At 35.4% G+C, this 22,032-nt stretch overlaps 1 protein-coding gene across 1 annotated transcript in view; it reads right to left on the reverse strand.

Moving 5' to 3' along the window:
- COL4A5 (collagen type IV alpha 5 chain) overlaps nt 1-22,032 on the reverse strand; it is a 218,194-nt gene that overhangs the window by 77,913 nt on the left and 118,249 nt on the right. Inside the window, exons 10-22 of the mRNA XM_060137786.1 lie at nt 21,011-21,073; nt 19,350-19,385; nt 19,217-19,258; nt 18,965-19,057; nt 17,285-17,338; nt 17,132-17,188; nt 16,797-16,841; nt 15,185-15,238; nt 13,576-13,617; nt 11,418-11,550; nt 4,380-4,553; nt 3,954-4,037; nt 876-968 (exon numbers count right to left, since the gene is read on the reverse strand). Of these exons, the coding sequence (XP_059993769.1) occupies nt 876-968; nt 3,954-4,037; nt 4,380-4,553; nt 11,418-11,550; nt 13,576-13,617; nt 15,185-15,238; nt 16,797-16,841; nt 17,132-17,188; nt 17,285-17,338; nt 18,965-19,057; nt 19,217-19,258; nt 19,350-19,385; nt 21,011-21,073 (970 nt within the window). The remainder of the gene's footprint in view (nt 1-875; nt 969-3,953; nt 4,038-4,379; nt 4,554-11,417; nt 11,551-13,575; nt 13,618-15,184; nt 15,239-16,796; nt 16,842-17,131; nt 17,189-17,284; nt 17,339-18,964; nt 19,058-19,216; nt 19,259-19,349; nt 19,386-21,010; nt 21,074-22,032) is intronic.

Below are 22,032 nucleotides of genomic sequence, written 5' to 3' on the forward strand. Positions count from 1 at the left end.
ATAGAAAGAGGAAGACAAATATCATATGATATCACTTATATGTGGAATTTACAAACAGAGTACAAATGAACTTATCTACAAAACAGAAACAGAGTTACAGATGAAGAAAATAAACTTATGGCTACAAGGGGGGTAAGGGAGGAGGGGGATAAATTGGGAGGTTGGAATTGACATATACACACTACTATACATAAAAGAGATAACTAATAAGGACCTACTGTATAGCACAGAGAACTCTTCTCAATACTCTGTAATGGCCTATAATGGGAAAAGAATCTAAAGAAGACTGGATATATGTGTATGTATAACTGATTCACTTTGCTGTACACAGGAAACTAACACAACATTTAAATCAACTATACTCCAATAAAAACTTTTTTAAAAAAGAAAGAACATTTTAAATTTTTTAATTTTTAAAAATTAAAAAAAATAAAGAGGAATATTGGCAGTTGATTGCCAAACTCTGGTAGAAGACCATTTCTTAATGACAACATGTGATAACATCCCAATGACTAGAAACTTGGCCACTGAAAACCATATTCAGGGGTCAGGTATTATGAACATTTTCCCCAGTTTTCTGGAATAAAGAAGTCTGACTCTGTATAAGTTATTTTCCTCACCATATGGAAAATAAGGAAGATATTTTTCCTGGAGTAATACTGTCGAAATTCTTTAATAGAAAATGCTGGTAGCTTCAGCTACTGGAAACAAGAGCATAATTTATTTCACAGCAGATAGTGACATTTCATATTTAATTATTTATGGATGTGAGTGACTAGTCATAAAATGAGACACTGGCATCATTTAAAACTATAAGCTCACTAATATCTAGCCAAGAAATATTTTTAAGGTTGCCCTGAGGAAGAATGTGTTACCTGGGGGACCTGGAAGACCTGGCAAACCAGGTTCACCTGGAGGCCCTGAAACACCAGTTCCAATACAGTTGAAGCAGGTGTCACCTTTGTCACCTAGAGAAAACCATAATAAAAAACAAATTTTACTTGAAGGGGTACATATACCTTCTTTAGATAGGTTCTAAAGAAGTTAGCACTAAGGGACAATATTCCTACCTAACAGTGTAGCTGGAGAAGCCTATATCTAGAATCAATTTACTTGATAAATATTTACTGAGCAACTACTATGTGTCAAGCACTGTTCAAGGAGTTTGTAATACATTGATAAACAAAACAGACAAAATCCATACCTTCACAGTGTTTACATTCTACCAGTGGCTGGGTAAGTGAAATTGGATACGCTTAGGGGTGGGTGGCAGGTTGCAATTTTAAATAGGGTGGTCAGGATAAGACCTCATTGAGAAGATGACACGTGATTAAAAAAACTTAAAGGACATGGCACGTGCATAACGACTATAGTGCAGTCCAGGTAGAAAGAGTAGCCATGTTTGGCATATAGAAGGAACATCAAGGAGAACAGATTGCGGGAGTACAGTGAGGAAGGGGAACCAGGTCAGACAGTTAACAGGTTATAACAAGTGGCATATCATAAAATATCACATAGGCCACCACAAAGACTGTGGCTTTTACTGTGAGTGAAATGAGAATTTAGGAGAAGAAATTAAACAGAAAAGCAACATGATATGACTTAAGTTTTAAAAGGATGACTCTGGTTGCTATGTTAATAATATAATCTAAGTACAAGGATGGAAACAGGGTAAACACATAAGTGGCTACTGCTGAAGTGATCTAGGAGAGATAGTAGCTCATTCCAGAGTGACAGCAATGAACATGATGAGAATTGGTTAGATTCTGGACATATCTGAAAGTAGAGCCAATAGGGTTTTCTCATGGATCATACAGAATTCAAGAGAAGAAGGGAATCAAGGATGACTCCATGACAGATCAAAGGTCGAAATGTAAAAGGCAAAAACGATAAAGCTTTTAGAAGAAAACATAGAGGAATATCATCAGGTCCTTGGGATAAGCAAAGATTTCTAAAACAGGACATAAACAGCACTAACCATAAAAGAGGACATTAATAATTTGACTTCTTTTAATTAACAACTTCTGTTCAAGAAAAGACGCGAGTAAAAAAGCAAGTCACAGAATGGGAGAATATATTTGTGATACATATATCCAACAACCCAATCAAAATAGAAGAAGATAGGTATTTTACAAAAAGAATGTACAGACTATAAGAAAAGAGGCTCAGCATCAATAAGTTGTGAGGAAAATGGAAACTAAATCCTCTTTGTAAAATGGTTAGGTGGTATCTATGGAATCAAAGATACATCTACCTTATGATCCAGCAATTCCATTACCAGGTTTACACAACAGAAATGAATGCTTATGTCCTACTGTATATATATATATATATATATATATATATATATATATATATATATATGAATGTTCATAGCAGCTTTATTCATAATAGCCCCAGACCAAATGTCCATTAACATTAGAATGGATGAATATGGATAGGAATATTCATTCAATGAAATACCAAAGAGCAGTGAAAAAATACTGCTACAAACAAAAACATGGATATACCTCACAGATATAATATTAAGCAAAAGAAACCAGATAAAATATTAAGACATAAAAGAGCCCATACTGTATGATTCCATTTATACAAAGTTCAAAGTTAGGCAAACTGTTTGATTGAGGATACAACAGTGGTTACCTTTGGGAGTGCTGTATAGGATACACAAGAGAGTCTTCTAGAGTCTTGGAAAAGTTCTATATTTTGATTTAGACAGTAGTTACATGGGAGGTAATAGATAGACATACATACGGAGAGATATACATATAGAGACAAAGTATATATAGGAGGAGACATATCTATATATAGAGAGAGACATATCTATACCTATATCTATATCTAATATATACGATATGCCAGGAAGGTAGGAAGAAAAACAGAGCATGTAATATACTGAAAACCAAGTGAAGAAAGTGTTAAAGAATGGAAAAATCAAGGAAATAATGGACTGAGACTTGATATTTGAATTGGCAGTGAACAGGCTGCTGATGACTGACAAAAGCAGCATCTATGGAGTGGTTGGGGGAGGGGAGTGAAGTCCTGAGGAGTATGTTTAAGAGAAAATGAGAGTAGAGTTACCTAGAGACAGTGAGTAGAAAATTCTTGAAGAGTTTTGCTCCAAATGGAAGCAGAGGAATGGCGTAGTATCAGGCAGGGGAAGTGGGATTATGATAAAATATTTTTAGATGGGTGAAAAAAGCATATTTGTATACTGCTGGGAATGATCCAGTAAAAGGGGAAAATTGATGATATGGGAATGACAAGAATTTCTGGAATGAATTTTTGGGGGAGAACAAGAGGAAACTGAATCTATTGTACAAACAGAAGAACTGCTTTAGATAGGAGCAGTAACAATAATAGGCAGGAAGGCAGAATATAGGGGCAAGATGCAAATAGGTGGGTAAATATGGTGGTGGCGGCAATCTGTGAAAGTTCTCTTGTTATTGCTTCAATTGGTCAGTGGAAGAGAAAGCAAAGTCACAATCCTAAAATAAGAATGCAAGAGGAGGTGTTAGAAGTTTGAAGAGAGAAGGCACAGGCTCAGAAGAGGTGGTAATTTGGAATTACCAGGGCTGTGTTTTTGTTTGAAGTGAGTACAATGGCAGGAGAGGAGGGCAAAGGTGTCAAGAGTTTATGTATGAGATTGATTATGGAATTTAAGCTGGGTTAAGAGAGCAGAAAGGACATCAAAAGGTTGAGGGACAGTCAAAGTTGGTAGGTTTCAGTGAGTGTGAAGTAATGTTGGAGTCAGGTTATTAGAGGTAGTAAGCTAGAAAGATAGGATGTAGTGGTCACAAAATGAGATTCGGGAAATCAAAATATGGAAGTGTGCACTACTGGTAACGTGTGGTCTTGGGGTATGACCATGGGAGTGAGTGGCTGAGGTAGGATGGAGGATATAGGGGATTTTGCTGATGATTTCAAAGGATGAAGGAATATGGGAATCAAACCTTTCACTCCTTGTTCTCCTTGGAGTCCTCTATCACCTGGAGATCCTGGAGGGCCAGGAGGGCCTGCTTCACATACCTCATCACCTGAGATAAGATAAAACAAGAACAGCAAGCCAATTTTTGTAAAATATCCAGAAGACAACAAAGAGAAAGTCTGATAGGCTAGGAAAAAAAGAGATCTATTTTCAGTTATTTCTCTGCATTAATACAACTACCTATAAACAAAAGGAAGATATAATATTAGTGATAATTTGAAGAACAAATCTAAATATCAAAGAATCACCAAAAATCAAAAGTAGAAGCAGTGGAAGAATATTTAGCTATCAGAAATACAAAGAATGATGTCAACCTTCAGCTAGATTCACTTACAAATAAAGACAAAACAAAAACAACAATAGAACTTAACAGGAAAAAACTATAGCTTACTAGGAGGGATGTGAGGGCCAGGAGGGCCAGGAGGCCCTGGAAGGCCAGGAGCCCCAGGCTGTCCATCAAGTCCAGGAGATCCAGGAATGGAAATTCCAGGTGGACCTTCATCCCCTTTCTGGCCCCTTTCCCCAGGAAAGCCAGGGGGCCCAGGAGGACCTGTAACTGCAAGTCCTAAGATAAAAACAAATACCCATTAAAAGTGATCAAAATGATCTTATTTTAGACATATTACTTTGGGTCTCAATGAGACATTAAGTAATGATAAGATCTTCCTTTAATGTATAACACCAGTTATGATCTTAGTTTTTTCTATGAGAATCAACATCTAGAGAAAAGATGGAAAGTTCCAATAATGTAAGTACTACTTTGAGTATAAGAAAGACTAATTTAAAGTAGCTTTATTACTTTTGGAAATGTACTAATAACTAACTCTCTACTCACTCTCCTTTGACTATGATTTTTTAATCTCAGAAATACCAGGAAGCCATTTACAGGGAAAAAAAGAGGCATCTCAAAGTTCTCATGTAAACGTGGCTCTGTTTCTGGACTTTCTTCTGTTCCACTATCTGTTCCTGCACCATTAACACACTTTTTCATTACTACAGCTTTATAATGTTTGCAAAACTGGTAAGGAAAATATACCCATCTTTGTTCTTTTTAAAACCATCTTCACTACACTTACAAATTTACTCTTCCAAGTGAATTTCAGAGTCAGCTTGTCAGTTTCATTTTAAAAAGCCATTGTAATTTTGAATGAGATTAATTTGAATTTAAAGATTAAATTTTGGTAGAATCGCCTGTATATAATATTGAGTTCTCGCATCAAGTAATAATTATTATATCTTTCCATTTATTAATTTTATATTATTTAATAGTATTTTACAAAGTTATGAAAGAGATCTTACACATCTTTTGTTTGGTTTATTCATGGGTAAATTTGATTGCTAATGTCAGTTTTATGACTGTTACTTTTGTTAACTGGATTTTGTCCTCTTGTACGTTTAATTATTTTATTGTTGGTTTAGAGGAAGGTAAGTTATTTAAGTTTGCAACTCATATTTGGCTACCTTGCAAACATTCTAAGTTCTGGTAATTTGTCATTTGATTCTTTTAGGCTCTATGGGTAGATTATCACATGGCCTGTGAATAACCAAAATTTGGTTTGCTTTTTGTTTTTTATCCATACACCTCTTTTTTTTCCAGACTTAGTATGCTGGCTGGGATCTTCAGTATAAGATCAAACAGTATTGGTGACCATATCTTTTTTTTTTTTTTTTTGTGGTACGCAGGCCTCTCACTGTTGTGGTCTCTTCCGTTGTGGAGAACAGGCTCCGGATGCACAGGCTCAGCAGCCATGGCTCACGGGCCCAGCCGCTCTGCGGCATGTGGGATCTTCCCGGACCGGGGCACTAACCCATGTCCCCTGCATTGGCAGGTGGACTCTCAACCACTGCGCCACCAGGGAAGCCCTGGTGACCATATCTTTATCTGATTTTTGACTTTAATGAGAATGCTCCTGATGTTTCACCAAAAAGTATGACATTTCCCGAACAGTCCTGTACTTCCCGTATGAAGTAGATAGCTTCAAGAGAATATAAGGCATCAAGTCTTATATTCTGTCATCAAGTTAAGACAGTTCCCTTTTATTTATATAAATTTATTTATTTTATTTATTTACTTTTGGCTACTTTGGTTCTTTGTTGCTGTGTGTGGCTTTCTCTAGTTGCGGCGAGCGGGGCCTACTCTTCATGAAGGTGCGTGGGCTTCTCATTGCAGTGGCTTCTCTTGTGGAGCACGGGCTCTAGGCGCACGGGCTTCAGTAGTTGTGGCTCACAGGCGCTAGAGCGCAGGCTCAGTAGTTGTGGTGCACAGGCTTAGTTGCTCCATGGCATGTGGGATCTTCCCGGACCAGGGCTCGAACCCGTGTCCCCTGCATTGGCAGGGGGATTCTTAACTACTGTGCCACCAGGGAAGCCCAAGACAGTTCCTTTTTTATTTTTCTGAATTTTATTTTATATTTTTATACAGCAGGTTCTTATTAGTTATCCATTTTATACATATTAGTGTATATATGTCAATCCCAATCTCCCAATTCATCACAACACCCCACCCCCCACCACTTTCCCTACTTCGTGTCCATACATTTGTTCTCTACATCTGTGCCTCTATTTCAGCCTTGCAAACCAGTTCATCGAGATTCCACATATATGTGTTAATATACAATATCTAGATTCCACATGTGTTAATATACATTAACACATATGTGTTAATGTATACATAACACATACATAACACATTCCACATATGTGTTAATATGTTTTTCTCTTACTTCACTCTGTATGACAGTCTCTAGATCCATCCACGTCTCTACAAATGACCCAGTTTCGTTCCTTTTTATGTCTAATAGTCCATTGTATATATGTACCACATCTTCTTTATGCATTCATCTGTCAATGGGCATTTAGGTTGCTTCCATGACCTGGCTATTGCAAATAGTGCTGCAATGAACACTGGGGTGCATGTGTCGTTTTGAATTGTGGTTTTCTCTGGGTATATGCCCAGTAGTGGGATTGCTGGGTCATATGGTAATTCTATTTGTAGTTTTTTAAGGAACCTCTATACTGTTCTCCATAGTGGCTGTATGAATTTACATTCCCACCAACAGTGCAAAAGGGTTCCCTTTTCTGCACACCCTCTCCAGCATTTGTTGTTTGTAGATTTTCTGATGATGCCCATTCTAACTGGTGTGAGGTGATACCTCATTGTAGTTTTGATTTGCATTTCTCTAATAATTAGCGATGTTGAGCAGCTTTTCATGTGCCTCTTGGCCATCTGTATGTCTTCTTTGGAGAAATGTCTATTTAGGTCTTCAAAACAGTTCCCTTTTAATCTTAGTTGTTTTTTTAAATATATTTATTTATTTGTTTATGTATGGCTATGTTGGGTCTTCGTTGCTGAGTGTGGGCTTTTTCTAGTTGCGGCGAGCAGGGGCTGCTCTTCATTGTGGTGCGTGGGCTTCTCATTGTAGTGGCTTCTCTTGTTGCGCAGCACAGGCTCTAGGTGCATGGGCTCGGGACTTGTGGCGCATGGGCTTAGCTGCTCCATGGCATGTGGGATCTTCCTGGACCAGGGTTCCAACCCATGTCCCCTGCATTGGCAGGCGGATTCTTAACCACTGCATCACCAGGGAAGTCCCTAATCTTAGTTTAAGGATTTTTTTTTCCTTTTAAAAATGAATATGTATTGAATTTTACTGTTGTCTTTGCATCTATTGGCCTATTCTCTTTTAATACGTCAGTGTGGTCAATGACAATGATGTTGAACCATCCTTGCAATCTTAGGGTAAAATCTATTTGGTCATAATATCATATTGTTTAATATACTTCTGGATTGATTTGATAATATTTTATTTAAGATTGTTACTTCCACATTCATAAGTGATATTGAACTATAGTTATTTCCAGTGTATCTCCTTGGTGGTTTGGTATTGATACTGCTAAACTGAATTTCCTTTTTAAAAAAATGTTCTGAAACAGTTTATAAACTATGAGAATCACCTGCTCAAGAACCTGGTAGATTTCATCCATAAAACTCTATAAAACCACCCACAAAACCAATGCTTTTTCATGGAGATCATTAACGTTTCAAAATCTTCTATGGTAATTGATCTACTTAGGTGTCCTACTTTCTCGGGAAAATTTTATTACTTTATGTTTTCTGTTTCATGAGGAATGTATATTTCACCTAGAATTTAAAATATATTGACATAGTTTTAGAGTTATCTTGTAATCTAAAAATTTTAATTGTAGTTATGGTAATAATCTTTTTTCTTTACTGATTTTATTTGTGCCTTCTCTTCCCTTTATCTTGACCATATTTTATTTTTACCTTTCTCAAGTTTTTCCATCTATTTTGCTTGTGCTTTTTTAAAAAATTTGTATTGGAGTATAGTTGCGCTACAATGTTGTGTTAGCTTCTGCTGTACAGCAAAGTGAATCAGTTATACATATACATACATCCACTCTTTTTTAGATTCTTTTCCCATATAGGCCATTACAGAGTACTGAGTAGTGTTCCCTGTGCTATACTGTAGGTACTTGTTAGTCATCTATTTTGTATATAGTAGTGTGTATATGTCAATCCCAATCTCCCAATTTATCCCTCCCCGCCTTTGCCCCCTGATAACCATTAAGTTTGTTTTCTACATCTGTAACTCTATTTCTGTTTTGTAGATAAGTTCATTGGTAGCCTGTTTTTAGATTCCACATATAAGCGCTATCATATGATATTTGTCTTCCTCTGTCTGACTTATTTCACTCAGTATGACAATCTCTAGGTCCACGCATGTTGCTGCAAATGGCATGTGCTTGTTTTATTTCTTATTATTTTTCCACCTTAGCTCATTTATTTTCAGTATCTCTAATTTTGTGATAAATTAAGGGTACCATGAGTTTTGATACGGGTTGTTTATTTAGCATTTAGTAGTTCATCATCTCCATTTCTGTATTCTCTTTACCTCTAGAGTTATTTAGAAATATGCACTTTAATATACAAATATTTGGTGCTTTTTGTTGTAAATTTCTGACTTCATTTCACTGTGGTCACAGAGCATGGCCTGCATATAATTTTACAAGATTTTTTCTGGTCTAATAGAGTCAATTTCTATAAATGCTTCATGTGTGTTTGAAAAGAATGTACATTCTCTGCTGCACACAGTTTTTCTCTCTCCCCCATAAATACAGCTTAATTGTGTTGCTCAAATCATTTATATCCTTTTTATTTTTCACTTACTTGACATATTGGGGAGTTGCCAAATTATCCCTTGTAGTTTATCAGTTTTCATTTTACATATTCAAAGCTATATTTTTACATGCATAAGTTTAGTGACCTTTATATCACTGTGGTATAAACTGTCTATTTATCCACGTGAAATATCTGTTTTTTAATGCATTTTTTCATTGAATTCTATTTCACACTGTATTAGAATTGCTAAACCAGCTCTCCTTTGGTAGCATTTGCTTAATATCTTCCCATTGCTTTATTTTCAAAATTTCTATGTTGTTTTACTTTAGATATGTCTACTGTGCACAGCATACAGATATTTTTATTCTAATTTTATTTTAGTTTTTGTCTACTAATCAGTGTTTAGTCCTTTCACATTTATTGGAGTTGCTGATTTATTTTTAACTTCTTCTTGTCATTTTATTTATTTTTTTCTATTTATTCAGGTTTATCTGTGTCTGTTTTTTCCCAATCCTAATTTGTGTGACATAGATCCAGCTTTTTGGTCATCTTCTTTCCTCAACAAGTAAGTAATGTATATTATTTCTATTCTTTCCTAGTGGTTACTATTAAAATGTTTAACCTATGTACTAAAACTTATATTTTTTGAAAAACTTAGAGAGTTAATAATATTTATATTCTCTCCCTCTAACAAGACAAAAAACCTTATCATTCACTTCCCCATTCTCGCTGTACGTCCATATCCTGTGTTAGTCATGTGTACAATTATACTTCCATATTGTTACTTAAAATACTTCTATTATTTTTTATGATCCATACTTATTTAGACTTAAAATACTTTATCAATATCTTTCCTAACCACTGGTTCTTATATCTTACCCACCCCCACCGCCAACTTCATCCTGAATTATCTTCTTTAAGTAAAACCTCCAGTAACTATTTCAGAGAAGATCTGGAGGTAGTAAACTTTCTAAGCATCTCATCTTCACACTAGGATGATAGTTTGATGTAATATAGAATCTCAAATTCATAGTTATTTTTCCTTATTACTTTGAAAATGTGCTCCATTATCCTCCTCTTATTCTCACTGTTTTGTAGGTGATCTGCCTTTGCTCTCAGTTTTTAAGAATTTCTTTTTACCCTTAAATTCTAAAATGTCCCTAAAATTTGTCTAGTTACGTATTTTTGTATTATTATTTTACTTTTGCTTCGTAATTCATAAGCCTTTTCACAGGGAATCATTTTTTAATAGAAAGAAGTTCTCAGCCATTAATTTTTCAAATATTGCTTCTTGTCCTATTCTCTCCTTGAACTCCTTCATGCTGGATTTTGGGACTTCTAAGTTTATCCTTTGTGCGTCTTAAATTTTATTTCATACTATCTAACACTTTAACTTTTCTGCTACATCCTTGGAGAATTCCTTATCTCAATTTTCCAGACACAGTATGTGTTTAGTCCATTACCTTGAAGTTCGAAATCCAAAGTGCATACTTAGAGCGAAATGGGACCCACAATTTATTCTCTTTCTCCTTGGGAGGAACACTGAGTGTCACTCATCTCATCATGTTAATATTTCATTAGCCAAATATTTTTGAAGGAAAAGTAACCATAATTTATTATACATGTATGTGTGACAGATACTGTAGATGTTTTTTTCAAATATTACATAAATCCTTACTATCACCTCATTTCACAGAACATCCAAATAAACATGCTAAACAAGGGTACTGCTCAGTTTGTGGCCAAATTAGAAATGCTCTACTATACTGTGTATCTTCAACAAAGGAATGATATAAAACTCAGTATTGAGCGCCAAGATTTGACTGCACAGCAAAATCACCATGGGGATTTCTAGGTAGATGTTTCTGGAATTCTAAGTGGATAGTGCTATTTCCTATATAAAAATACAGTAAATCTTATATAACTAGGCATTATTAGCACAATGTTCCCTTTCATAACAGCATGAAAGGTATAATGATTAATTTTTGGATCATAGTACTGTTTGGTGTAATTTATTAATAACAAAAGGTAGAAATGGTATTTTTTTAGGGTAAAAGGACACTATTCAAGTAACTTTGCTTTTTTCTTTTTTTTTTAAAGTACAGGTAAGAAACTTGGTAAGAAAACAGGTAAGAAAAGCTATAGTAAGAGTTGAGAAGTTTCTGTCAATTAAAAAATACCTCTGTCTTCCTTGCCATGCTCACCCTGGAACTAGTATGATACTACTGTATACTTGGATTAGTAAAGATACTATAAATTCAGGGCTATTAAGTACAGCACAGTCTCTTTTACCTGGAGGTCCAGGAAGGCCAGGTGGACCCTGTATTCCAGGAAATCCTCGCTCTCCTTTTTCTCCAGGCAAGCCAGGTAACCCAATGCTTCCTTTTTCTCCTACAGTTACACCAGTTCCAGGCCTAGGAATCACCTTTATTATGAAAGAAAAACATAAAGGAATTCAAAGAGGAAGAGACTTGTTCTTCTGAAAATAACCTAGCAGCTATATATGATTACAGTGTATCATTGTCACAAAGTGTTCAGATGCAAAATCATCAAGACTACTTACGAAGATTGTGAGTCATATTCTATATTACTTCTATGCTTCAACAGATTAGAAAATGTTCAGTGCCAGTACCAATATTACCACTCTCCTGAGCCCCAGACTTACAGAGCTAGAATTACGTTTGATGTCTCTTATCTTATAATTCACATTCGATTCATTCCAATCACCTAAGTCTGATAATTCTTTACTAAAAATGTCTCTCCAACGTGTCCCCTTCTTTCTTGTTGCAACAGCTTCTATCCTTACCTTACACTTGGACTAACAGAAGCAACTCTGAGCTTGTCCCATTTAATCCAAATCTACTACTTGGACACACTTCCTCAAGAACCAATTTTTCTGTGTTACTTATCCTGTTAAAGGATTCAAAATTGTTCACTACTTCTCACTATATCTGATGTCACTTTTAACCCTGGACTCTGTCAAGTTACTTCTCACTCCCAATACCTCTCTCACCTGTTTCACATCCTGAATGACCTTTTAGGAGAGTGAGACCTGATTATAACCACTTCATGCATCTTGCAGATTCCTGCTTTTGCCTTTGAATATGCCATTCTAAACATCTATAATGCCTTCCCCCAATCTTTCTCTTTGTCAACCCATATTTATTTCTTCTTCTTAAAAAAAAAAAAGAAAAAAAAAAGAAAACACATCTCTACCAGGAAGGCTTTATTAATTAAAATCAACTAGCTGATCATTCCCTTTCTATCTTCTTAGACCCTTATGCCTAAATAATTTTACATTAAATAATCTAAATATAAATAAATTAACTTCATAGAGCTATAAAGGTAAAGTAAGCTTTACATTTAAGAAACTATCAGTTTGAGACAGAAATCATCACCTACTGGCAAAGTGAGATATTTATCCTGGCTCTTTTAGATATAAGAAATATTCAGACAAATGGACACTGAAATTTGTGGGACCTAGAATTGGGATAGTAGTTCAAAAGGGGAAGTGAGCTGTTGGATTGGAATGCACTCTCAAATTTTCCATTTCTTCTGATGTTCATCAAAATTTTATTTCATTGTTCAGAGAAATTGCTTCTTAGAGAAGTAAAACTCTGATTTTAAAATGCAAGTGAATAAAAATTGTCTAAGATCTTCTTTAAGTACCTCCTCATTAGATTTAGTAAAGTACCAAGTATCAATATCTGATACTCACTATGGACAAAAATAATTAATGTTATTCAAATGTCTGAACATATAGGTTTTATAGGCACTTGACCCTTTGCAGCTTCAGTGCAGCCGAAAGTCAAGAGTCTTAGCAAATTTCAATGATAGTAAAACCAATATGTCAACTGCAACAGTGACATTTTATTCTTAATAAGAATGAAAATATATTTGACTAGAATTTCATGGTGAATGCAAACATGACAGAAGATTTGTAAACCCCTCAAGTATTCTTTTACAGAGCAGTTTCCTACATTTCTGATTAAGAGTTCCTAGAAAGCACACACTCAGGGAAGAAAGAGGTGTGAATCAGACAATTACAAATTGAGAAAACCTATTAAGACCAAATCCATCTTTCCCCTGAGCTCTGCAGGGGAAAGGACCAATCCCCTAGTTCCTCAACACTTTCTTTTTTTGAAACTTTGTAAGCAACACTTGCATCACCTGCTGGTTACTTGAGAAATGATTTGGCAATCATGATGCAAAACAACCTAATGCCGTAATTTTGGACCTTTATTATGGAGAACTAATATACAGGCAGAACAATACAAAGACTTTGAGGTCAACATCACTGAAGTTTCGGATGTAAAGACTTTTAAGCCAGGAAAAGTTGATCTTGGAATTTTGTGTTCCATGAGGAAAAGTTACGGAGTATATAATTAAAACATGAAAATTAAAATGCACTAATAAATTTAATAAATAAAAACTGAAACAAAAAACTTACAAGTCCAGGAGGCCCAGTTGGGCCAATGTCACCTTTTTGGCCCTGTTCAATACAATTGTAAAACAGGTTAGTAAAAATCACATGAAAACATCAATTTTCTCAAAGATATAACAGATAACTATGTTTCATAAAGACCCAGAAATCCATAATAAAATATCTCAAAGAGAAATACAAAATGAGGTAATGAAACAGTACTTAGCTAAGCCTAGGAAGACCTGTGATGTTGTCTCAGATTTACAAGCTCTATGATGCTGACTAAATCAATTAACTTTTCTGCCTTATATATAGACCAGACTTCTAAGGTATGTCTAGCTGTAACATCCTTTGATTTTAAAATCCCTATTTTCCAGCAAACTATAAATACTCTATAAAGAAGATGCTGATTTACAAACTTGTAGCACTAGAATCAGCTATAATCATTACATTTTTGTTTTTTACATTTAGCCATGTTCCTTTTCAAAACACGTGTCAACGGCATAAATTTAGTGTCATTTCCATCAGTGACAGATATTTTAGAGATGATGGCCTTAACTATTATCAGGAACAGTTAATAAATCATAATTGCTTTTGTGACTTTGCTCTTAGAATCTAATGAAAGACAAATTCAGACAAAACTGTTTACCTTTAACCAGTAGCTACAACAGCTGAAGAACACAGTATTCAACTGTTACTCTACTGGCCAAGACCCAAGAATAGGTATCTCTCTCACACCTCTGTTCTCATTCTAGACTTGCTCATAGGAACCTTTCATCTATCTATAAACTCCTTTTAGTTTAAGAAGATACTCTATCCTATAACTTTACTTACACTAGAAAAACAAAATTCTATTCTCTGAGTATTTATTATCTTCCTTTATTCTAGCTGTGCCTCTAAAGCCAAGCTAGAACTTGGATCTAGTTTAGAGATAAACCACCATTAAAACGTGTGCCCTCTGGGTACGTTCAAGTTTGTAACACCTTTCCCTCCTTGCCTGCAGAACAAAGCTTTTCAGTTTTGGTTTTCATAGAAAGCAATTAAAGACCAGAGAGATTGGAAAACTGGATATTTTGTGATTTGCTATAAATAGGAGAACTGTGTGCTTCATACATTCTTTCAAAGTCACTTTTAAAATAGGCTGCTAAATAAATGACTTCAGTCAGGCTGCATAGCCAAATGAAAAAAACAACAAAGAATTAGCCACAGACTTCCAGACAATAACTGCATAGAGAATGGAAATGTTTAGTGGCAACATTCTAAATTCACAACTATATAAGCCTTTTTAGTATGAGGACCTGACTAAAATAGTGCTGAATCCTCTTTCTGGAGAACAAAAGTTTTGCCGATACATGCTCAAAGCAAAGGCATCAACTTTTAACAATGGAAATGCTAAAGTTAAACATTTCTCCATGTATTTCTATCACATGGACTGTGATTTAGGATAGTGAGTGAAAATTTAGAGGAACTGGTATAACAGAAAAGGGAGCAACACCAAAAGATGGATAAAGAAGGTATGTTTTGAATACAAAAGCTAGTTATTTAGAATTTTTTCATTTATAACTCAAACTTGGGCAAGAAAAGGAGTGTACTAACTGGAATAAAACCAGTCACTTCAAAGTGTTAAAATTCTTACCTTTTCTCCATCCCTTCCTGGTTCACCAGGGTAACCAGGATCACCAGGCAAACCCTTTAAAACATGGAAGACAGAGTGACATCAGCAAAAATGGTGGAGTAATTAGGACCTCCAAAAATCCTCTCCTCCATGAAAGCAACAAGGACACTTGCAAAAATGGTCAGAGTCAACCTTTTTAGAACTCTAGAAATTAACCAAAGGCTTGCAGCAATCCAGGAAGTGTTTCTTGAAAAAAAATAAAAGATTGAATCTTGGTGAGAACACAGAGGTTTGTGGCTCTATTCCCATCACACTTCCTCAGCTCCGCAGTAGCCTTGAAAACCAACAGCTCACAATCAAGGTAAAAACCAGCAGCACAGCAGCAACTGGAAGGGAAAGAACCAGGTTGAAGCTTCTTCAAAGCCCCATTCCCAGAGAATTGTCATTTTTGACCTGTCTGGTGGTTCCCAAAAAGATCCCACTTGCATGGCTATGTTTATTTGACCTAATTTTAGTTCTCCCAGTGCAAACAGAGAAAAGCGTTTTCCCTGGGGATATCAGTCAAAAACAATCAGAGGGAATTGCTGAACATCATGGCTGCCTAAATCACTTTTCCAAAGGAAGCCAGTAACTGGGGCCCTGAATTTAACCCCACCTTATGCCATTTTATATGTTTAAGCCATTGGTGAATCTAGAGTTTATAAGCTGAGGACTGCCTGTTTAGGAAAATCATCTGGAAATCAATTTATCTGACTTTATAACTTCCAGTCTTGTTAAGAATGCTCCCTTTCCTTCAGAATAGTCTCCAAATTTCATCAAATTTTCTATCTGTCCTGGAAAACCTCTTTTAACATCTATGGTGGATACTCTTGAGACTGAGGCTGCCTGAAATAGTGTTCCTGGACTTGCATATTTTATTTTCCTCTTTTTTTGGTAGCAATTAGAATTATATGTCAAAACTTTTACTGAAAAAACTTGCATTCACACAAAAAATAGTATGGGAATGTTTTTAGCAGTTTATTCCTGATGGCCCAAACCGGAAACAACCAAAATATCCTTCAATGGGTAAATGCATAAACAAACCTTGGTACATCCATATAACCACATAATGGTCAGCAATTAAAAGTTAATGAATTACTGATATACAGTACAGTGCGTTATGCTATATGAAAGAATTCTGATTCAAAAAGCTATACACAATATGACTCCATTTATATGCCACTCTGGAATAGGCAGCATTATAGGGATGGAGAACAGATCAGTTGTTTCCAGGGGCTTTGGGGAAGGGTAGGGAATAGCTACAAAGGATCGTGAGGGAACTTTTGAGGGGACGGAACTATTTTTTATTATGGAGATCGTTACACAACTGTACGTGTTTAGCAAAATACACAGAACTGTACACTAAAAATGGTTCATTTTACTGTATACAAATTATATCTCAGTAAACCTGACAAAAATCTGTCTTGAAAAACAGAGACATTTCAAATTCACATTCAGAAAAGAAAGAAAGCAAAATTTCCATTCATTTATACTACTTCCAAAGCCAAGCTTCTTTGCTATCCTGCTTCTTTACCGACATGTACAAATGTTGCCATTTTTTTTTTGAGGGAAGGGATAGACTTTAAATACTCACTGGAATTCCTGGTTGGCCATTCTCTCCATCTTTGCCCGGTTTACCCTATAGGATTCAAGGAAATGTAAGAATATATATTTGTTATTTGGAAATATAAGGTTAAAGAATATAACAAGCTTTTTCCTGCGTGGGACTCTCTTAAGTAGACTTTTCGGACTTCAGTGTTATAATAAATAAATGAATATGTCAGTCATGACATTTTGAGGCAATGAAAGCAGGATTTAAGAGGAAAAAAAGAAAATGACACACATGTGCATGTGCACCGGCAGGCGCACACACACACATAGACACATTTAAAATTTTTTGCAAAGAGTATTAGTAGCCGTAACACTTACTCTTTTGCCAGGCTCTCCTTGCTCACCCTTCTCACCTTTCACACCACCTGGAGGACCCTGTACACACAAAAGTAATTTTACATTGGTTCATGGAGTACTATGTGTCAATATCAATTTACATTAAATGATGCTAAAGAATTTTAGGTTACTTACTGGAGGACCACGTATCCCTGGAGGTCCAGGAGGCCCTTGGTCACCAGGAAGTCCCTATGCAGTAGTAGGGAGAAGGAAAGCAATATAAATACAGTTAGCACTAGAGCTAGCTAGGAACACTTTTAACAAGCTGAACTATAAACTCATGTAATATAACCAAAGATAATAAGATGTTTCAAATTCAAAGTTGAAATCTACTAGGCAAAAAATCTAGAGCCATCTTTGCTCATTTCAGCTAATTTTTAGGACAAGCCAAGTTTTGAGGTAAATAGCAAGAAAACACTTCAAATTAAAGTATTAATGATTTTTTTTAGTTTATTTATTTATTTTATTTTGGGTTGTGTTGGGTCTTTGTTGCTGCACGCAGGCTTTCTCCAGTTGCGGCGAGCGGGGGCTACTCTTCGTTGCGGTGCTAGGGCTTCTCATTGCGGTGGCTTCTCTTGTTGTGAAGCACAGGTTCTAGATGCGCGGGCTTCAGTAATTGTGGCACGCAGACTCAGTTGTGGCTCGTGGGCTCTAGAGTGCAGGCTCAGTAGTTGTGCCACCCGGGCTTAGTCGCTCCATGGCATGTGGGACCTTCCCGTACCAGGGCTTGAACCCCTGTCCCCTGCATTGGCAGGTGGATTCTTAACCACTGCACCACCAGGGAAGTCCCAAAAGTATTAATGATTTTTTATTCTTATAAAATATTTTATAAAAAGCAAGGGTACCTAAAACTTGGAGATTTGGGAGCTATATAACACACATCCATTTTGGCAGAGATTTAAATGGCCCAATACATATTGATGGTAGAGTTTCAGTATAATTTGTCCTTTATTCTTAACTTTCTTATTAGCATTTAAGTGAAACAACAATGCACACACTCTGTTGAAGGGTGAGCCACTATTCTATAAAAGATGTGTTTGATCCCCTCATCTACTCTAGTAGAAGCAAGGTATCAGAAAATTATTTCTAAAAACGACAAGATTTTATAGAGTAATACCATCTTTCTCCCCACATATCAGTGAAATGTAGAGTCATCTAAAACAATGACAATCTATCTTACCATGACTTGATTTTGTATATAAAGGTATTATTCATAATAGCCAAAAATGGAGAAAAATCCAAGTGCCCATCAACCGTTGAATTAATAAATAAAATGTGGAATATACACACATAGGAATATTATTCAGCCATAAAAATGAACAAAGTACCAATACATGCTACAACATGGATGAACTTGAAAACATTATAATAAGTAAAAGAAACCAGACAGAGAAGACCATATATTGTATGATTCCATTTATACAAAATGTCCAAAATAAGCAAATCTACAGAGCCAAAAATTAGATTGGTGGTTGCCCAGGGCTCGAGAGTTTGGGGAGAAATGGGGAGTCATAACTAACTGGTATGGGGTTTTGCTGGAGGGGGCTCATGAGAATGTTCTAAACTTAAATTGTAGTGGTGGTTTCACCACCCTGTGAATATACTAAAAAAATATGTAATTGTGCCCTTTAAATGGGTGAATTGTATGGTATATAAAGTATATCTCAATCAAGCTACTTTAAAATTTTAATTATCTCAAATCCTTGTTATTTTAAAAGGCCTTTCACATATAACCTTATTCCAGCTTGTAATGCATTTTAATGCAATGCTACTTTCATAGCAAGATATTCATTGATTTCCTCCCTACATACTCACCTGATCTCCTTTCTGAAACTCTACATCAATTGGTCTTTTCTGTTCACTGATCTGCCCAGGTGGCCCAGGGGGGCCCTGAAGACCTTGCTCACCCTGTTTTCAAGATAAAATAAGAAAGTGATATTTCATAGTTTAAACAGACAATAATATAACATGTAAGCTAAGACAGTTGCAGGAAGCAAAACCACAAGTTCAAATGACTATGACAGGAAAAAACTGAGGGCTAAATAAGCAACTTTCTTCTTTACTCACCTTCTCACCCTTGGGTCCCTGGAAATTTAAGCCCATATTCCCCTGAAGAGAAAGATTTCAATTTAAAACCTCATTGACAATAACAAAAATAATCCACACCAAATAAAAGATGTAAAAAAAAAAAGAAAACTACCTTTGGTCCTGGAAGTCCTGGTGGGCCAGGAGGGCCCTAAGAATAAAAGACACAGAAAAGGGAAAAAAGTGTTATACTAATGAGTATATTAAAAAATTATTTGGTTTCATAAAAAGTGAGGACTGAAAAAGCCCTTCAAAATAATATTTCCTGGGTTTTTTTCTCATTGCTCTCTAGTCAGAGACACACATTTAAATTGATCTATAGAAACTAGATAATTGTGGAGACTTCTCATGACAGGCTACAAGTGGGCGGGGGAAGAAATGCAAGGATGGGTAGAGGCAGAGGAGTAACACTCGTGCCAAAAATCAATACAAAAATTAATCTCAACAAACATCAAATTTATCGTATCAGAATTATAGGTTAAATTTAGGTACCATAAGACAATTAACTGTCTAGTTGTAAAAAGCATGTGTTTACTTTTTTAGTCCAGTTTTATTTTATATAATCTTTGTATATTTGAGAATGTTTCAAGGTTTGAAAAGTTAAATTGGCATTTGTCTGCCCAAGTATATCACTTCTTGATGTCAGCTGACCTATTTATTTACATATTGTACCTTGGTGGCATTTCTAAGACTTTGCTTCATCTGTTGAATCAGGGTTAATTGCAGGCACATTAAGAAGCACAGAGTGAATCTGTTATGTGGTCACAAGAGTTAACGAAATTCAAGGTGTAACAATACACCTAGGGTAGGCCAAGGTTGTAAATAACAGAGTTAGGAAAAAGTGCCATGGTCCAGAATCTCATGTTTTGCAAGACACCTACAACTAAAACAAACTAAACTCAGAGGTTTTCTAATTCTCTCCCAAAGATTTATAAAAAAGACAAAATCACAATCTTTTTCTGATAGATCTTCTAGTATTTATCGAACGTTATTTCCTTCATTCATGAATAGAGGACCAATTGTCACAAGCAAAAATGTACACTCTATAAATGTATAATGAAAACTGTCAAATATATGGTAGATGAGCGATAGAATGGCATATGAGAAATTACTTTGACTGAAGTACAATTTTCTTGCCCTTTTAAGAGGGCAACAGCAGAGCTCTAAGTCTAAAACATGACTTGAATGAAATCTAAGTATTTCAGGGGTAAAAGTACTTACAATTTATTAGAGTAGAAAATGTAAGTGACCATACAGGTAGTAAAGTAAGACAGCTGGTTGCACATTCAGGGTCTTTATAAGTTTTTGCTTCTTTCCTGGGGAATACCAATCCTTATCCCATTGCACAGTGATTCACTACCCTCACCAATCCTACTGTTTTGTTACAGGTCCTTAAGAAATGAGAGCCATTTTTTTTTGTGAATACCTATTTTGTGAATACCTCTTTAACAGCAAACCACAGCTTGAAGAAACATATTTCATCAAGTGACTGAAGAACTGCCTTAGAAGACTTCATAAGATGGCCAGAACTGACAAAATATTTTAAATCTTTCCTTTTGTGTACTTCATTTTTTCCATCTATAAAATGGAGCTATTACTTAGCATATATATTGTTCACCATAACACTGTAAAATCTCCCATAAATAAGAAAATTTAAGAAAACTATAGATCATGAACACTATAAATACATTATACTTTCAAGTAATACAAATAATATTAATATTTGTGAAAGAAATCAAAAGAAAAGGAGAAATGAAATTACAGAAGCAACCTTACCATCAAACCTGGTGGTCCTAGGGGACCAATTGGCCCTGGTATACCAGTGGGACCAGCTGGGCCCTGTTACAAAGGAAGTAAAGAAAAGGATGAGAAAAAAAAGTCTCACTGTATTGTATAAAGAACTAAATGGATGAAATTCTAACTTCAGTTGCCAGAATTCTGTTGTACATTTCTATAATTCTGAAGTGTTATAAGCAGAATTTTAAAATGTAGAAGAATAAAAGCATTAAATAACTATAAAGAAATTCAACTAAACAAAATGGGTGCATTAGAAAACTTATGTTTTACAGTGGTACATAACAAATGTGGGACAAACACATAGTAAGGAAGTTTTAAAATATAAAGCAATAACGATGGACATTTAGTGGGGCTTTTATGCTAGAAATGGGAAGGGAAAGGCTACTAGATTCAAGGTGGCTTCTCTAATTTTAAAATAAAAATAAATAAGATTAAAGACAAAGAAGGAAGTGAGAATAACTGGGACAAAAGGTAAGGGAATGATATAACTGTTTTGGAACACAATTTGGCATCTTAAGGAGTTGAAATTTTGACTGCCCTGAAATCTAGTAATTTTATATCTAGGTATAAATCCTGGATTATTCTGTAATTTAAAAAAATCGCAAAACAACCCAAATATCCAACAATAGGAGATCAGAGAAACAAATTCTAGTATATTCAAACGAGGACTGTTATACGGAAGTGAAACTGAATGAACTACAGCCACATACAATAATATGGATGAATCTTAACATATCAAATAGAAAAAGTTGGAGAAAACTACACATAAATTTTGTATTATTTCAAAAGCTAAATACTCTTGTTTAAAGATATATGTATATATAATAAAACTATTTTTAAGAAGCAATGGAACACCCAGGATGGTAGTCACATCTTGGGAGAATGCAGAAGGATGTGGCTGCCAAGGAAACCACAGGTTGATTCAAAATTATTTGTAATGTTCTAGTTCTTAAACACTGTGTTGGGTTCATAAGTGTTCATTTGGTTGTTATGCTTCATAA

Source organism: Lagenorhynchus albirostris, chromosome X (assembly GCF_949774975.1).
Source record: "Lagenorhynchus albirostris chromosome X, mLagAlb1.1, whole genome shotgun sequence".
Lineage (NCBI taxonomy): Eukaryota > Metazoa > Chordata > Mammalia > Artiodactyla > Delphinidae > Lagenorhynchus > Lagenorhynchus albirostris.